The sequence below is a fragment of the Falco naumanni genome, chromosome 6 (assembly GCF_017639655.2).
Source record: "Falco naumanni isolate bFalNau1 chromosome 6, bFalNau1.pat, whole genome shotgun sequence".
In the NCBI taxonomy this organism is placed as follows: Eukaryota; Metazoa; Chordata; class Aves; order Falconiformes; family Falconidae; genus Falco; species Falco naumanni.
In genome coordinates, this window is record NC_054059.1 from 12,763,576 (window position 1) to 12,780,727 (window position 17,152).

At 39.2% G+C, this 17,152-nt stretch overlaps 1 protein-coding gene across 2 annotated transcripts in view; it reads right to left on the bottom strand.

Annotated features, from left to right (window-relative positions):
• The window catches only part of FAM135A (family with sequence similarity 135 member A), a 94,665-nt gene that overhangs the window by 63,544 nt on the left and 13,969 nt on the right, over nt 1-17,152 (bottom strand). For both annotated transcript variants that reach the window (XM_040599447.1, XM_040599446.1), the window contains exons 2-3: nt 12,952-13,037; nt 9,146-9,266 (exon numbers count right to left, since the gene is read on the bottom strand). In XM_040599447.1, coding sequence (XP_040455381.1) covers nt 9,146-9,222 — 77 coding nt within the window. In that variant the 5' untranslated portion in view covers nt 9,223-9,266; nt 12,952-13,037. The remainder of the gene's footprint in view (nt 1-9,145; nt 9,267-12,951; nt 13,038-17,152) is intronic.

Genomic DNA, 17,152 nt, shown 5'->3' on the forward strand with positions numbered 1-17,152 from the left:
ATATTTTTGGGAGAGCACCTGATTGAAGTGGAGGCAGCACATCTGAGTTGGTGGACTGAGACTGGTTCCGTATACAGATAAAGCTATATGCTCTCTGAAGAATGTGATGATCCAGTAAACTGCTGTTTGTGATTACAGACACAGGTACACATAAAGGTATGACTACATGTATGTGCAGCAGAAGACACACAAAGGGACACCATACCAGGAACTTCTGTTGTATCACATGGCAGTCAAGACTTTGGAACACAGAATGAGCATCTTCCTCCCTCCCTTCCTTCAGATAGCTACAGATGGCAAACTAACCTAAAGAACCAACATAATCACCTTTCTGCTGTAACTACTATGTATATTAACCAAGCACACATAAATAGGGCAGAACACATAAGAATGACATATTTTTCCCTGGTTTTCCCCTGGTTACCACCACAGAGACACAGTCTGAACTGTAAGCCCGTGCAGAAGCTACACACTTCTGCACAAAAAAGAGTGTTAACCCCTGAAAGAGTCTCAAAATTAGCGATATTAATGACTAAACATGTATTTCATGCAAAGTTAAAACTGCTACTGCTGTCACATGCCATTCCAGAAAACTGAACTCAGTAAAACACGTAGATTTAGAAAAAGAAGGTACATACTCAAAAAACCATTATTCTGATGTCTTCAGCTAACACCTACTCCCATTCTTCCTTCATACAACACACAGAAGCTAGCTGTCTTGTTCTACAAATAATAAAAAAAAAAAAGTTCTCTCTCCAGAGAAAATACTTTTATATTCAAGACTATCTTACGCTGTCATTTACTCCCTCACTAAACTCACTTATGTTTCTGCTGACAGTCCTCACGGCAAGATACGATCTTTACTCTGCAATGTGAAATGGTACTTGGCCTTACGTACACAAGACACATCTTTCTTTGGCTGCATAAAGAAAGAAGGAATTACGTAGACTCCTCAGACAGAGTCCTCATAGGAGGACAAATTATATAAGCCATATCACAATTACATATAACCTTGCTGTCACACAAAATAGCTGCAGCTATCACAGTGCTGTCAAGCTCCAGCAAGACATTAAGATGGTGTAAGTACACATCTGAGCTGTTTATTTTTTGTTCTGTTGCCAAATTCGATGTCTGGAGGGTATGGGATGCCATTAGACAGCTTTAATTCTGAGTTGACAAAATATTTTCAGTTGCAAAGTAACAATTTCAAATGCAAAAGTGATGATGTTTAACATCAGGTGATTTGAAATTGCTACCCAATATCTGAGAAGTCTAGAACATGCAATGAGTACCCATCAACACTTGACAAAATTTAAGGTATTTTATTTGCATCAGTATGGGCGGGTGGGGGTGGGGATGGGGGTGGAAATGCAGGAAAAACTCCAACACACCTCCGGGACAACTACCATTACCAACTGTTAGCTATACCTCTATGAATAATGACTGAAGAAATAAGCACCTGTACTGTCATCTTTACACATCAGAATCCATACCTAAACCAGGTAGCTTCAGGATCTGATTTAACTTCTTAAGCTGGACGCTAGTCTTTCAGGAATTAACACAGGGTAGAGGGATTCTCTAGGCTTCAGAGCAGAAGCCCAACTGACAATAGCTCTAGGTGACCCCTAGAAAAGCTTCCCTGCATGGCTAGAAGTCTCCTTGTACAGGCACTGAACTCTGTTATCTGAAGACAGGCAGTACAACATCCTCTTGTCTTCAGTTCCTCTCACACAGCTAAGGCAGAGTATACTTCAAAAGCCTTAATTTCTAAGCTAACTCAAAGGAAGCAGTGCTCAATTTTCCACTTACTTTTCCAAATCCTGTTCTCAACAAATACAAAGCTTTTCATTTTAAAAAACAAGACTTTAAGGTACCATCACATGGTACTTCAAATTATTGCTCTTTGGGACTAGACCATGTCATTGGCCTCTCAGACATCCTGCATCAGAAAGTATAACAGGATATTTGGCGATATTAACTTTTAACTTCTGAAGCAATACCAACTTAAAATACAACTTCCACACTGTTCATTCCCAGTCTTACCCATTCTTGCCTCAGAGCAAGCAGGACCTGTGTGTGTGCATCCACTGTTGAACTAGAATTAGAAACCAATCCACTTTTAAAAAAAGAATAAAACCAAATGTATTTGCATTCTTTGTCCTAGACAGACTAGTCCCTTGAGTTTACAGTGCAACCCTCCAAAACTGGAACCCATATTACTGCTATTTGTATTATTGTAAAACCATAAGCTGAAGATCAGAGTTCATCTTGCAACTGTTAGACAAATTTGACAGCTTTCTTCTCCCTTTGTAGACTGTACTACATTAAGTAAAGATCACAGTAGAACACTTCAGAAGATAAGCAACATGTCAGAAGGCAATTCACAATTCCAGAAAGCTATGTCATACAGAAATGCAGTTTGAAAGTAAAAGTATGACTGAGCTGTATGAATTAAATAGAAAACCAAACAGGTGAGTCCGAATGTTCCTTGCCCATTAGGGTGTGTTATTTGATCATATGCTAACATTACAAAATGTTAAGAGAGGCTACTTCTGTAAGGACAAAACCTTTTCATTCCTGACGTAGCCAAGAGAAAGAAAAGTGGCTGTACTGAAAGAGTGCTCTTCAAATTTTAGTTTTCTGTTAATACATTATAAAACCAATGTAGACAACTTACTGGATCAGAAAAAAACCCCCAACCGCTTCTCATATATTGCATTATTTCTCATGAAATTACTGTGTAATTGTAGTAAGATTCATTAAAATTTATATTCCGATTCTGTGTATTTTCTTTCACACTACATTACATAATCACACACATGGAAGCATAAAAGGTCAGTACTGCTCAGACACATCAGCAAGTATCTGCACATGGAAAAAACATAAATCCCTGACACACAAGAATACCATGAGACTGTTATTTCCAGTAGTCTCTGAAGCTTAAATTCCTTTGACTTTGAATAGGACTTAGGTTCACAAGCAACTTCGTGCTACTGAAAACTTACTAATAACCTGATTTCAGATATGATACACCTCAAAAAAATGTGCTTTATGTTAGAATCCACTAGTCTCTTCTGTGAAAGGTATTTAATATTCTTCTTCCATCTGTTAACCAGTATTTATAAAACAAAACACTTTAAAAATTGTGGTAGACTCACATTACTAATGTAAACTCTTGATGTGCTTTTGCAAGACTGTTTTATCCCAGAACAAAGTGAAGTAACAGATAACTAGACACACTGGGCACAAATGTAAACCTGCAGCTGTAATGAAGACCTACTGTTAATACTTTATTTCACTTGCACCATTCATAGGCTACTTGGGTTAACAAAAAATTTACACTTAGCTGAAATAACCATTACCGAGTTCTGTTTCTGACACCTGCAATGAAACAGCAGATACTCTACTTCACAAAGAAAACTGTTACAAAAAATAATAATAAAAAAAAGACAAAGCACATACATAGAGACATTGCTATTGAAAACCACCTAAATCCAGCTTTGGCCAGTTGTATATGCATGCATATTACTGAAAAAAATAAATTATTAGTGATAAAGTAAGAATTTAACATTGGCATTATAAGAATGCACGGATATAGGGAAAACATAGACTAAAGCTGTTTTCAAAGCAGGTCTTGCAGCAATGCGTGCACTATGCTAAACTACAAACCATCAGCTAAGTTTCTTTAGCTCATTCGATTTGTCATTTCACAAATGAAAAAGCAGTACACAGCTCCAGAGAAATGAAAACCTCATCTAACTATTGCAAGTTAGGCATTAGAATTCATTAGTCGGTGGGGAAAACTGCAAGTTAAACTGCAGTGTTAACTTTTAAAAAAGCACTGTGGCACTTTCAATAACCAGTTGTTTGAATTCAGAAATGCTCAAAACATTTACACCTCAATTCAGGATGCTGACACAGATAAAACACATATGTAAACATGGAGGGTAAGCATTCACAGTCCACAGCAGAAAACCAAGTAAGAGACAACTTGCCTCTTACAGTAACAACATCTTTGAAGAACAGCATTGTAAATAACATTCATAATCATCAGAAGGCAGCGGCAGAAGATAGAGCAGAAAGTGTAACAAGTAAAAATCCCAAACTTCTGTTACAAACAGTGCTAAAATTGCCACGGGTGTCCCCCAACCTCCTAGCTGCACAAATTTTTAAACACCAGAAAAAGATAAGTCAAAATCAAATTACCAGGACATCTTACATTCTGTCCATCTAGAACTGATAACATCACCACTAGAGAAAACAAGCATGCAATGCTCTAAGCGCACACAAAAATGTTTTAAGAGAACACTGTCATCTGTTCTATGGCCAAAACCGCTTTTCATTTCAGTTCCCTGGAACATGGCTTGCTGATAAAGTTTTGAAAGATTATTCTTATTAACAATTATTATAAGTAGGCAGAATAGGCCTTTCAGTAATAAACCTAAGAGCTAGCTGTCTGTTGTGCAAACACAGGAGAGTCCTTATGTTAAAGGACTTACAGAAATAAACATGTGAATGTAAATATAAATAGGGAAGCACAGTGACACAGACACAGTACTTATCAGTGTGGCAAAAAATGATTTCAGGAAACAGCTTTTGTCCAAAGATACTGGCCAAACAGAAAAAAAAACAACCAAGTTTTCCCTATCTCCAGCACTGAAAGTAATATTAAACTGATCATACATGTTCAGAAATCCCACACTCTGGGCAGTAACTCTCATCACAGAGAAACCCTATACCTCTTAATAGTTCGTATTTTTGCAAAAGATATATATGTATTGAGCAACTATTTTACAGATTTTTCAAAGAGGCAAGTCAGTATGGAAAGACAAGTAGCCTGGTTTGAAAACAAAGTAAATGGGAAATACAGCCTGACAGCACTGCTAAACTGCTGGCAGGAAATCAGGCAGCATAACACAGAAAGGATGGAGACCTTACTTTTCCAAACTATTCCTGCTGCTACACTCTCCTCTCACTGTTACAGAATGATATGCAATTGGCCCTCTTCTGCCACAACACCCTGCTGGCTCATGTTCAACCCGTTGTCCGCCAGGACCCCCAGTAGCTTTTTTTGCAAAGGTGCTTTCTTTCTAGCCAGCTGGTCCCCAGCCTGCACTGACATACGGGGTTATTCAACCCCGTCTGGAGGACTTTGCATTTGCCCTTAATTTGATGACATTCCTACCAGCCCATTTCTCCAGTTTGGTTGGATCCCTACAAAGTCCCAGCTCCATTCTCCAGGTTATCTAACCATTCCCTACAATCTGTTATCACTCAAAAACTTGAGGAGGCACTCTGTCTAGGTTGTCAATCAAAAAAGTAAACTACTCAGTATCAATCCATGAGGGATGCCATTAGTCATCAGCTACAAGTTCGACTTTGCACCACTGACAACAACTCTTTGAGCGCAATCATCCAATCAGTTTTCCACTCAACTCATTCTCCACTTCCGAAGTCCACATCGCACCCAAGCTTTGTTTTATTTCCTTTCACATTTACAAAAGGTCAGCACTACAGAGCCCAAATCTAACTGCAGCTTTTACGAACAAAGACGACAAAATAGCCTGAAGTATCACTACCTCACATCATCATTCTCACAGGTACCAAACAATTACACTGGTTTTATTCATTCTGTCACACAATACTCGCATATCAATCACTGTCTAAGCAAAACCTCCCCATCATCACATTCCACTAGTTCAGAAAGGAAAATTGTGAAGCCTTATTTGAAGCAAGTGGCACAGTGTTGTAACAAAATATAATGAAATAGCTGTATTAGATAAGGATATTACTCTATTATTTAACTTTACTACATACTTCTGTGACTTACAGCTACAGTGCAACTGTCAGAGGAAGCTAACCACCAGAATCACCACAGACATAGAACAACCTTTCTTGAACTAGATGAGAAGCAGGGAGCTACACATACAAGCAAGTCTTGTGTATTAGAATGAAGTGTCTGCTCTGTGTATTTCTCCTCCACTTAGAAAAACAAATTACCTAAACATAAAGAAAACAGTCTGCTTTAAAGGGTCAGTTAGGAGAGTAACATAGTTATAACAGTGAGTTGATTTGATCTTGAGTGAAATACTATGAGAAATTTTGGCTGTCTGCACTGCGGATTGGTTTACATCTGCAGAGTGGTTTTGAGGCACCTTCCCAAACAATCCTGGTTTGCTGTGTGCTGCTTCATTTCACTGAGAGCCTTCCGTGTATATCACCTAGATATCTCCTGGAAAAAAACTAAACACAGGCTCTGATCTACTTGTCAAAAAATGCACTTCAACCTCCCCACCCCGAGAACAAAAAGGCCTGAACCAATTACTGGTATGAACAACTTCAAAATACACCCACAATGCAAAACAATTGGTCCAGAGGATGAGATTAAATCTAGACTGAAGTAACCCTAGATGCACAGAGATGTAGGGACATTAACACTGCTTTTAGTAATTAATTCCTAACGTAGCAAATTAATTGTTAGCATAAACAAAGTCATAAGTGCTTCTGGCAATAGTGTCACTACAGATACGGATCCAAGAAAACATGCTACAGTCGGATGCAACAGCTGGCAGATTTCTTCAAATAGCTATAAAACCAGGAAGAGATAATAATGGTTTTGATTGGATAGTGGGATATGTGGACTGGACAGAAAGGGAGGGTGGGGAAATGCCACAAATTCAACTGATTCAGTTCATATTTAATAAAGGAGACAAAAGACTGACATCTAAAAATACATCAGGGTCAACACTCGAACTGATAGTGTCATTCAAAGAACAGAAAAAAGCTGTTTAAAAAAACAATGAAAAACTGATCAGAATGAAATTTAGGCTGGAGATTATGACATCTCCAATAATCAAAAGAGTGAGACTATGAACTCTCCAAGCAAACAGTTTGAATAAAGTCTGCTAAGTTTTAAGAAGGAGCTTGATCAACTTGATGTGATTACTTGCAACAGCCAACATTTTATTTTACACAATTCAGAAGGTCACTATACTTCTACCAGTATGAGACAGTCAGGCTAAGCCGGGTAGGCTTGAATGCACACAACCCCAAACAAACCCAGAGTACAATCAATTCTGTATCTGACTTTTGGTGAGAGAAACCACACTGAACATGGTGGTAGCTCAAAACTAGGAGGCTAACAATGAAACTAAAGATTTCCTTTCCTGCTGATTCAATCCATCATACAAGAGCTTTTCTGCCAGCATAAGTATTACATCCTGTCTCCAATAAATACAAAAACAGTGCCCTAGAAAAATACTAGAACTTACCCAGATTCACAGAAATCATTGCAATAGCCACACTGCTCAGTCTTTTGCATTATTCTGGAAGCTCCCTCTCCTTCCCAACATTGCTTTCTAAGGAAACATGCCCAGAGTTACAGGTTCAGCTTGAAACCAAAGAGGTAGTATCTATCTACTCCTGTCGCTTTTCTCATTATGTCAGCACTCCACCTCTCTGAACTTGCCCTGTGAATTTACCGCTTTTTAAAGAGTAAGCTAAAGAGAAAGATGCCAAGTAGAGCACTGGTAATTATACTGCTGTGCTTTGCTTCTCAACTACCCTTCTAAGGAATCATTTGAAATGTAAGGTTAAGACAACCAAAACACTTTATTCTTTTCAGGCTCTTCTCTACTAGAGTTAACATAACTGTCATATTCTACCCTCTCCTTCCCCACCAATTTCAGAGATTAAAAAAGTCTACAGTTCAGCAGACTCTGCTTTTTTGCTGAAGCAGTTAGAATATTCTCAGTGTTTTCTGAGACCTCTTCAGCCTTCCTTAGTCCTTCTCTTCCAACGAAGAGTGAAATTACAATTTTCCCTAGAAAGGGGACATAGTTTTTTACATATACTTTCACTGAAAATGGTAGCAAGCATAATGGATCATTGCTTCTGTCAGTACCACCTTCAGGTCAAATTTAGAGAAAAGCTAGCTTTAACAAAATATAGATGAAAACTAACAGTAACATGGCAAAGATAGAGGCTAGCTAGCCAAGATACATTTTTTATAACAGCCTCTTTCTCCTGAGCTCCCTCCCAATCCTACCTTTTTTTAATATCACTCTTCCCCAAAATACCCACCCCAGAGGGTTACTTCAAGGTGGAGGAACTATGTGCATCCCAAAGCAATGAAATTTTCTGATTACTTTGCCCTCATCAACTCACCTTGTCAGAAAAATCAGAAAACAAACAAAAAACCCCAACCCTACCAAAACAAATGACTCCCCCACTTGCCCTGAATTATGACAAGGTTAAAATCAAAAATGTATTTTCTTATTACTAATACGTTTCTAAGTTATTCTACAATATTTTGGAAAAAGGAGCTATCATAAATCAACACTGATATATATGTTCCCCATCTGTAAGCGCTGGCACAGCTTCAACCAGATTTATCTAAAACAAACATCATAAGAACTACAATACTGACATTTTTACTGTAGTCTGTAGAAGACTGTCAGAAGGGCATTGCACCACAATGCCAGATGACCAATACTCTTTAACTAAAAAATAAGCTACAAAGGATTATTTCCTATGCAGCCATAGGAAAGGAGGACTTTACGAAGTAATCTGAGGACAATCAGGTAATATCAAGTGAAAGGAACGTGCACAAGCCTTTTACAGAGACCTGGTGGAGTAAGAGGAGGTCAGGAGAGTCTAAAGAGGCAGTGTGGAGTCTCCTCTAACTGTGGAGGCACAGCACACTGTGAGGAGGAGAGAAGCTGGTGAAGTCCTCCACTGCCAAACCGATAAACTAATGAGTTAATTGGGGAATCAACATTTTTAAAGGATTCAAGAGAAACACCTATTGTATTTTAAACAAATGGGATTACATAAATTAAGATATGAAAGGGTAAAGACCTGGATAAGAATATAATCTACCCTCCAAATCTACAGAGCTTCCCTCTTCTGAGGGAATTAGACAAAAAAAGTATTTTATGACAACTTAAGTTTTAGGCCAGATTATTTGAGTATTTAATTTTAATTCCTAGAAAGTATATGTCTTTCCAATAAGGAATAAAAATTTTTCAAATCACTATAAAAATAGTCAATAATACATGAAGCGACACTACACAACAGTACCCATTAAGGTCTTTCCAACATCAGCCATCAACCACAGTAAAGTCTGAAAGAACACACTACCTACCCTCTTTGAAACAAATCCACATTGAAGAATTTGTGGAGCTCCACGGAGAATTCTACCATAGCCTGAACTTCACTCATGTTTATGAGGATGAAGAAGTCAAAACTTGTCAGCACCTTAATTACTGAAAACAAACAGAAAACAAACTTTTTAGGACACAAGCTGGGGATAACGCCTATCTGGTCCTTAAAAAGGACAAAACTACACATATTTTTTGCAACTTCCTTAAATATACAGGCCCTAGGGTAAACAAGAATATAGGATGTACCAAATCTAGCCCACAGTAACTTCTATCTTTGTTGCAAAGTAATCAAATGTTATCAGAGAAGTATCACAACACACCATCAGCATAATACAATCCTGCACTTACTGATACCTACATACTGCAGCTCTGCTCTGGTACTTGGCTCGAGAGGGAGAAATACTGCTGACAAGGAGAACAAGAGCACGGTCTGCTTCCAGCCCTTGTTGAAGCAGAATGACTATGCAGGCAGCAGTGCCTCAACTCTGACATGAGGACAGGCACAGCTGAATTACAGTGTGGCCAAACAGTGCAGAGAAAGTGCCTGACAGGTCACGTAGGGCTTTAGATGGAGAGATTCTAGAGGGAAGGCAGGAGTTAAGAAGGGCAACATACCCATTTTTAGTCAATCTTTGTTAGTAGTAAAGTGTTAATTCTGTCGTCTTTGCAGCCACAGACTGGCACCTTCCTGCAAATATACAGCTGCCTGCTGAAGACATTACTGAGTTCTGCTGTTTTTCCTTCAACAAAAACAGACTACACTTTCTGCAAACACTTGTCTTCAAAACTACCCAGTTCCTGCAAGCACTGTCTGGTTTGAAGACTAAGCAAATCAAAACCTAAAGTAGACTATCTTTCACGCACATTAGTCCACCTTCTGGGTCTAACGCAGAAGCAATAAACATAAAAAAGCTAGCCTGGCTGGAGCCTGAATGGATTATGGCGGGATTTTTTTTGTTTCTAAACAAAATTTGGGTGTTCGTGAAGCAGCAGGCAATACTACTGAGACTGAAACTGAGTAGCTGGCAAAGAAAGACATTGCCACAGCACGTTTCAGTCACCTGAAAGCAAAGTTACCTTTAGGAGCTACATATAGCTTACCAACTAAATTATCTTAGCATATAACTCAAGATAAGATTTACCTTTCTGTACTCGCTTTAGAGGAGCTGGAAGGCTTCAAGCACCATAGCACAGGTCTAGATTTTTAACTATAAACAAGAAGTTAATTCTGACCTTGGTTTAACAGCCAATACAAGGACTCTGCACGCACTTTACAAAAACACAGGAACAGTATGTTGCTGAAGTAACAGGGGACAGGGTAAGAGGAATCTTGCTTCTGAAGCTGAGTTATGACAGTGTGAAGAACTCTGATTAAGGGCCCTTACTGCAAGATCAAAACTACAGCATCTAGACGATGCTATTAATCTAGCTTGTCTAAAAATCCTGTCATCATTCAAATCTCAATCAAGGGTTTTCAACAGTTTAATTGAAAGATGCTACAAGTTGTGCTACAGCATGCAGTGTTAGGACTGTCATTGATAACTTACAGGGCTTTGCAACAATTCCCTCTTCCACTGCTTCGTCTATAGGATTGTGTAGGTAAGTCTTCAGTCATCTTTAAAGCTAGAATCAATAAGTTCTGCACTCTAATTCTCTGAGGTTGCCATTCTGCATTATCATATGTGCATCACCTACCAAAATGCAAATGCATCTTCTGCAAATGGAACTTGACCTGCCACTGAGCAGACTGAGAGATCCTAGACCTGCTGTGACCCTTAGCCGCTGGGCAACAAACCTTGTGGGCTGTGCATAAAACCTGTGATGAAACTGTTCAATTCCTCTGGAAGGAGCCCACTATCAAACACCCAGGAAAAGGCAAAAGGACTTAAAGGATGCCATGGAGCAGTTTCAACCTGCTTGCATTTTTATGAAACTACATTTTCAAGGGAGGAAGACATCACACACCTCTGACTCCCAGCACAATGAGTACCACTGTCTATGTCCCTGAACAGTTTGCCTCCACTAAGAGAATAGAAAACTATTCCTGCAAGAGTTGCTGGGCCAAGGAGTCACTCCCAAATGCTTCAGGGTCCCTCAGGTCACCAGTAGGAAAACTCAGAACGATCCAGTACTAGTGCAATTTGACAAGTTTGAAGGTCCATTTTATGAACAAGTTAATTCAACAAAAAAACCCCAAGCAACTTCAAGAGCCTTATCTTGCATTACTGCCAAAAGGGCTGTCTAGTGAACTTGTGGTACTTATACTGTGTCTAACAGGCTCTCACTGGGGCCACTCCCTCTCTTCTCTGTCAAGCTGACTTAGCATCCCTAGTCAGCCCACTAAAAATTGCCTGGTCAAGCAATCCCTGCAGACCGAACACAGGGTCCACTGAACACAGGCCTGCACAACACAGCACCATGTGTTTTAATCCAGTAACACAGCCCTTGCTCAACTACCAACAGTACTTGGAAAAGTGGCCCCCAAGCCTTGCTCCAGTAGCAACTGCAAAACCAGTAAGTGTTGAGCCACAGTTCAAAAAACAGTGCATCCACAAAGCAACACTGCATGCCACCACAGGTACCCAGCATTGCAGTCTATCAGCTGACCTCTGGAGGATGGCTTTTTCTTTGTCAAGCATCAACTTGTTCCACATGCACCTTAACCTGGGTGAAGGGAAGCATTCACTGCCCTGGGCTGACATAAACCAAATCACTGCTTTTCTGTCAAAGTCTTTCATACCACTGCAAAGGAAGACAGCGTTCTTTTTATTTGTACCATATAATAGAAAGTGTAATGCAGTGACTAAATATAGTGACTAAATAATAAGAGAAACTCAAACTTGGACAATGTCTTTCATTTTTGTACACTAATCATACAAAAGCTAACAAAAAAATCAAACTCATGTAGAAGTATTTATTTGCATACATTCTACTCAAATTTACAGCTAAACCTCACTAAGTTCAATGACATTTAATGTCTACAACTCATGAGTTTATGGTTGTATTTTGAAGATATAATTAGCATTCAGAAACCAAACTATTGAACTGCATGTTTGTTCTGTCTGCCTGTAAGAAGAATCCTTCAGTAGGAGCTCTTTGCATCTGAGCAACAGAGGTTAATGCAACATTTAAACGTATCAGAAGAACCAGTAACAAATGAGAAGAATAACCTAATACACAGGTTAGAACAAACGCAGGGTTTCATAACTTTTAGTAGCTACTTAACACTTACAATCAAAACAGCATTTCAATATTCAAAAATATTTAAGCACTGAGACTGAACATCCCCAATAGTTAAAATGTCATTTAAAGCCACTTGATCTTATACTGAGGGACAAAACTTAACATACAAGCCACTTGATCTTATACTGAAGGACAAAACTTAACATACGTTCATACTTCTGGGAGTTTATTTTCTTCAGTTGGAAAATCTCTACATATCCTGGCCAGCCCATGCTGTCCCCACATACTAGCTCACCACTTCTTTAATCACCCAAACTAATCTTTTCTGAGGTTACAATACACACAAGATATCAGATTTTAAAAGACCATCAGAATGAATGTTACTTGATTCTGCTTTCTTCTAAATTGGATCATTTTAGTGATACTTCACAGCAGCTGCATCAGAGCGTCTCAGAGTGTAACGAAAAGACAGATAGAGGTGTACCTTAGGCGAAACCTCCTAAACCAGCTTTGTCCTCAGAGAAATGCTTGTGTAGCTACTTGCACTGGGAACTGCAAGATAATGCTAGAAACAAAACAACAGTACGTTGGAAGAAAGTCTTACCTCCTCTGATAAATACTCCATTTTAGTATGTTAATTAACCAGTCTTCCAGTTCTTCTCTACTGTTGTTAAAAACATACTGCTTGAACTAAAAAACAAACAAACAAACAATGTTTTACTAAGAGCAGTATCTCTAGATCTTTTCAGTATTCATGTTCTTCATTCTCTTTCCCTGAGTCCTAATAAAAGCCCCTTATCATGTCCTCTCCAACAATCATACATGTACCGTATACCAGCATTCTCCAATCTCCCTGTGGTTCCTGCACTGCAGTTTTTGGCTTTCTCTAAGTGTAGCAGTCTTATACCTATGTTTCCAAAATAAAGAAAAAAAACCACGGCTTTCGTGAAGCCCAAGCTCTGGCAAATCTGGCATTGCCATGTTCAGGCAAATTAACCCTGTCTTCACCAAGGAATTCTAAAATCCAGCTCCCAGAGGACTCCAGTACGCCCCCAGCCACCCCCCAGCATCCCAAATCTCCAGAGAGACTCCCAGCTCACCAGCAGCAATGTAGTGATGAGCAGGTAGGAGGACATTCGGCCTGAGTCATCAAATACAGCTCATGCCTCCACACAGTCCTACACAGCTACCAGGGAGGAGACGATTTACAAAAATAGGCTAGATTAAATTTTCCTGGAAAATCTTGTGTCCCTTCCCCTCAGCAGACAAAATTTAGGGGACAAGGGGGAGAGCCCTAAGACCAAAAACCCACTTCCCTAGAGCAAATGTTACCAGGTCAATGCTGCCTAATACTCTGAAATTCTCCTCGAAGCTCCTGGTAAACCACTACCTTAAAACCGTTTGTTAAGAATTAGTCCACCTCTCCTGTATTCTTAAACCATTAGGGTTATTTTAAAAATACCCTAAAAAATAAGAAAAGTCTCCCTTTTATTCGATGACCTTTAGATTTTGGATACCAAGAAAAGAGAATGCTTAGTTATCCCTTCTTAGAGGAACTCTGCATTCTTTCTGTACCTATGTTTCAGAGAAATACAAATACAAAATCTATCACAGCTTGCACAGGCAAGCCATGAAAATAAACTGGGTTTGCCTTAGCTTCAGAGAGAAGAAAACAGAAAAAGCGCAGCATAAAAAAAGTACATTATCCCTAATATTTTAAAGCACAAATCACTTGTTTATGTCATGTGTGACTCTACATCTCTGATACTACAAATTATCAATAATGCCCTTTAAAAATCCTGGTAACATAACGCCGCATTGAAATGCCACTGACATCTATTCCATTTATTTAACAATGCAATACAGCCTGTGTTCATACCAGTTCTCTTTTAAAAGGAATAAGATCTTTTTTAAAAGACAGAGAGAGAAAACACGCAAAATTCTGAGTAGCTGAACTTGTTCTAACCTCGATTTAGTATTTTATATTCAGTGGAAGACAAAAGCAAAAATACAGAATCCTACAACTGAAAATCAACAAAAAGTTTTTCTTCCAGTTTTCTTCTAGCTGCTCATTCAATACAGTCTTCAGTTAATTTATTTCTTGAGTTGCTGTAGGAGCTTTGATAACCTCCATCCCTGACCTTTTTTTTCCCTGTCCTCTTCTCCTCAGAGATCCAGCACCTGCCAAGACAAATTCAACCACCATCTATCTCTGTGCTGATGACTCACAGGTTTGTCCCCCCACCTGAGAACTGTCTTCAATTCCAATTTTAGCTGCTTCTTGGACACAGCCTTCAGCTGAAACTCAATGTGGCAAAAACAGAGTTCTTGACCTGACCTGCAAGGCTATTCCTAACACCTACTTTCTGAGTATGCACAATAGCAAAATCTGACTGTAAACCTAGACAGTATTTTCCATTTCGTTTTCTCTGGGTTCTCACAGACTTTGGCAAGACACTGCACAAAACCTGCCAAGTTCTTCCACATGTGATTAGAAATATGTCCCATCTATCTGTAAGCCAAAGCTCATCCAAGCTAATATCCTCTTTTGTTTTAATTACTGCGAGGCTGAAAAAGCATAATTCACTGCATGATTAGTTCAGCATGGTGCTGCAAAGAACCGGCCTGTTATTTTGATCATTTCACCTCTCTCTCTGCGTCCCCTGCAGAGAGACCCTGGACTACTGCATCAAGTATAACCCTCTTGTCCTTTGAAATCCTTTCGCAGCTGTGCAGCACCCGGTATCACACTGTCCTGGTTGAAGACCAGAGCTTTCCAGCACTACAAATAAACTCTGGTTCTCTGTAATTGAAAAGGAGAGGGGGTAGAAAAGATATGCTAATTGAATTTTAGATTGCATAATCATCATGTTGTAAAACAAGGAAACAAACAATAAAATCCCTTAAGTGGAGATATCTAGTATACCTTATTCAATTAATTATCTCAATTTTATAAAGATAACATCATTGCCACTCAAAAAGACAAAAGAACAAACTGCTTTATATCAGGATTTATTCATTAAATTATTTTTACAGTTTCACAGTTCTAAATAATTATATGAATGTAAATAGCCACAGGTACTTAAATACAGTTAAACAATGGCCTAATTTAATGGGCTTAGGGCAAAACTCAACTCTTACTATTTTCTTCTTGCCTGGTTCTCCAAGCCTAGATTACTTCCCAGCCTGCCATTACAAGGTCTGATTCACCAATTCTAACAAAACTAATGCACGGTATCTATGACATTTTAATGGGCTAGATAAACAACCGGATTAATCAAGCATTAAAATTCAAATTTTCCTACTTTTCACTTTAAATTTAGCACCAATATCTGGTCCTTTATGCAGCGCACTGATAAAAACAACACACTCGCTACTCTTAGCTGACAACTTGATTATTCCCACTGAGCGTGGAAGTCATTAATATGTTGCATTTATTTCTTTTCTTCTCCCCTATTAATAGATCATGTATGTGATACAGTAATTCATCTTGAACATTTATTAGGCTTATTCCCTTCTGTCTGTCTGACAAATGACATGTTATTTCTAAGCTTCCTCATTAAAAAGTTTAACATGAAAAGTTCTGTGAGCAGCACAGTTAAAAGCTTGCTTTCCTGCCAATGTGTCCTTCTCCCTCCACCATGACAGCCCCTACTTTTTATGGCTCCTTAACTAGGCAGAAGATTGCACACCCTGCAAATACAAAGCAGCCATATCCACAGCAACTGGCCAGCTGCTGCAAAACAGACCCCATGCTAGCAGACTTCTGCATTTTTCCTCCCAGTATGGTGACTTCAGCGTCCTCTCTCTTCAGCCACCAATTTACACAGAACAAAAACTTCATCTTTGAGATCTCCTCTTCCACGTTAGGCTGAACTGAGCAATGGTTCCAACAGTAATTTGTGAAGAAAGAGGAAACAGAACATGAGCAAACCAATGAATGTTTTATTTGCCTTCTGCGAAGACTTTCCCTAAGAAAAAAACCCCACATTTTAAAAGTCATGTTTAAAAGGGTATGAAATAACTGGCACCAACATGACTGCCTTTGAGTCAGAACCAGCAAAACGCAGCATTTTGATGAAAAGCAGTGTCAGTTCAGGATATGTGCTACCACATTTAGCCAGCCTTTGTCCCACTTTGATCCTGCATGCTGGCTGAGCAAGAAAAATGAACCAAATACTGCTACACTCTCACGCTAAGAACCAAGGAGAGCGGACAGGGTAAATCAGCAGTTAGGCTGTCCATTCACCATCCAGCTACCTTAACAACAGGGATGAAAATAAAGATAAATGTCTCCAACTAAAGCAGAAGTAATGTATCTAGAAATACATCTGTAAATCAATTAATTACTTATTTTGCTTATAACCTTCAATTAATACAATCTATCTATCTTTTCCTAAAAATCCTAACAGAAGAGCAGTGCAGGAGAAAAAGAAAAATGAAGTGCTTACTCTAAATCAGGGGTCCTCAAAGTACGGCCCCGTGGGCCGGATACGTCCCCCCAGGGTCCTCAATCCGGCCCCCCGTATTTACAGACCCCCCCCGCCGGGGGTTGGGGGGGAAACCAAGCAGCCGCAGATGGCCTGCTGCCACTTCATCCGCGTGCCCAGCCCTGTTTAAAAAGTTTGAGGACCCTTGCTCTAAATACTTAATAAAAGTCTTAATTAAAAGGGAGTCACATGAGGTATGCCACCTTCTGGGAGCTAAGATCCAAGATGTTGCCAAGAGGGTGCCACAGTTTGTCAAGAGCACGGACTGCTATCCACTGCTGCTCTTTCACATGGATACGAATGACACCTGGGCAG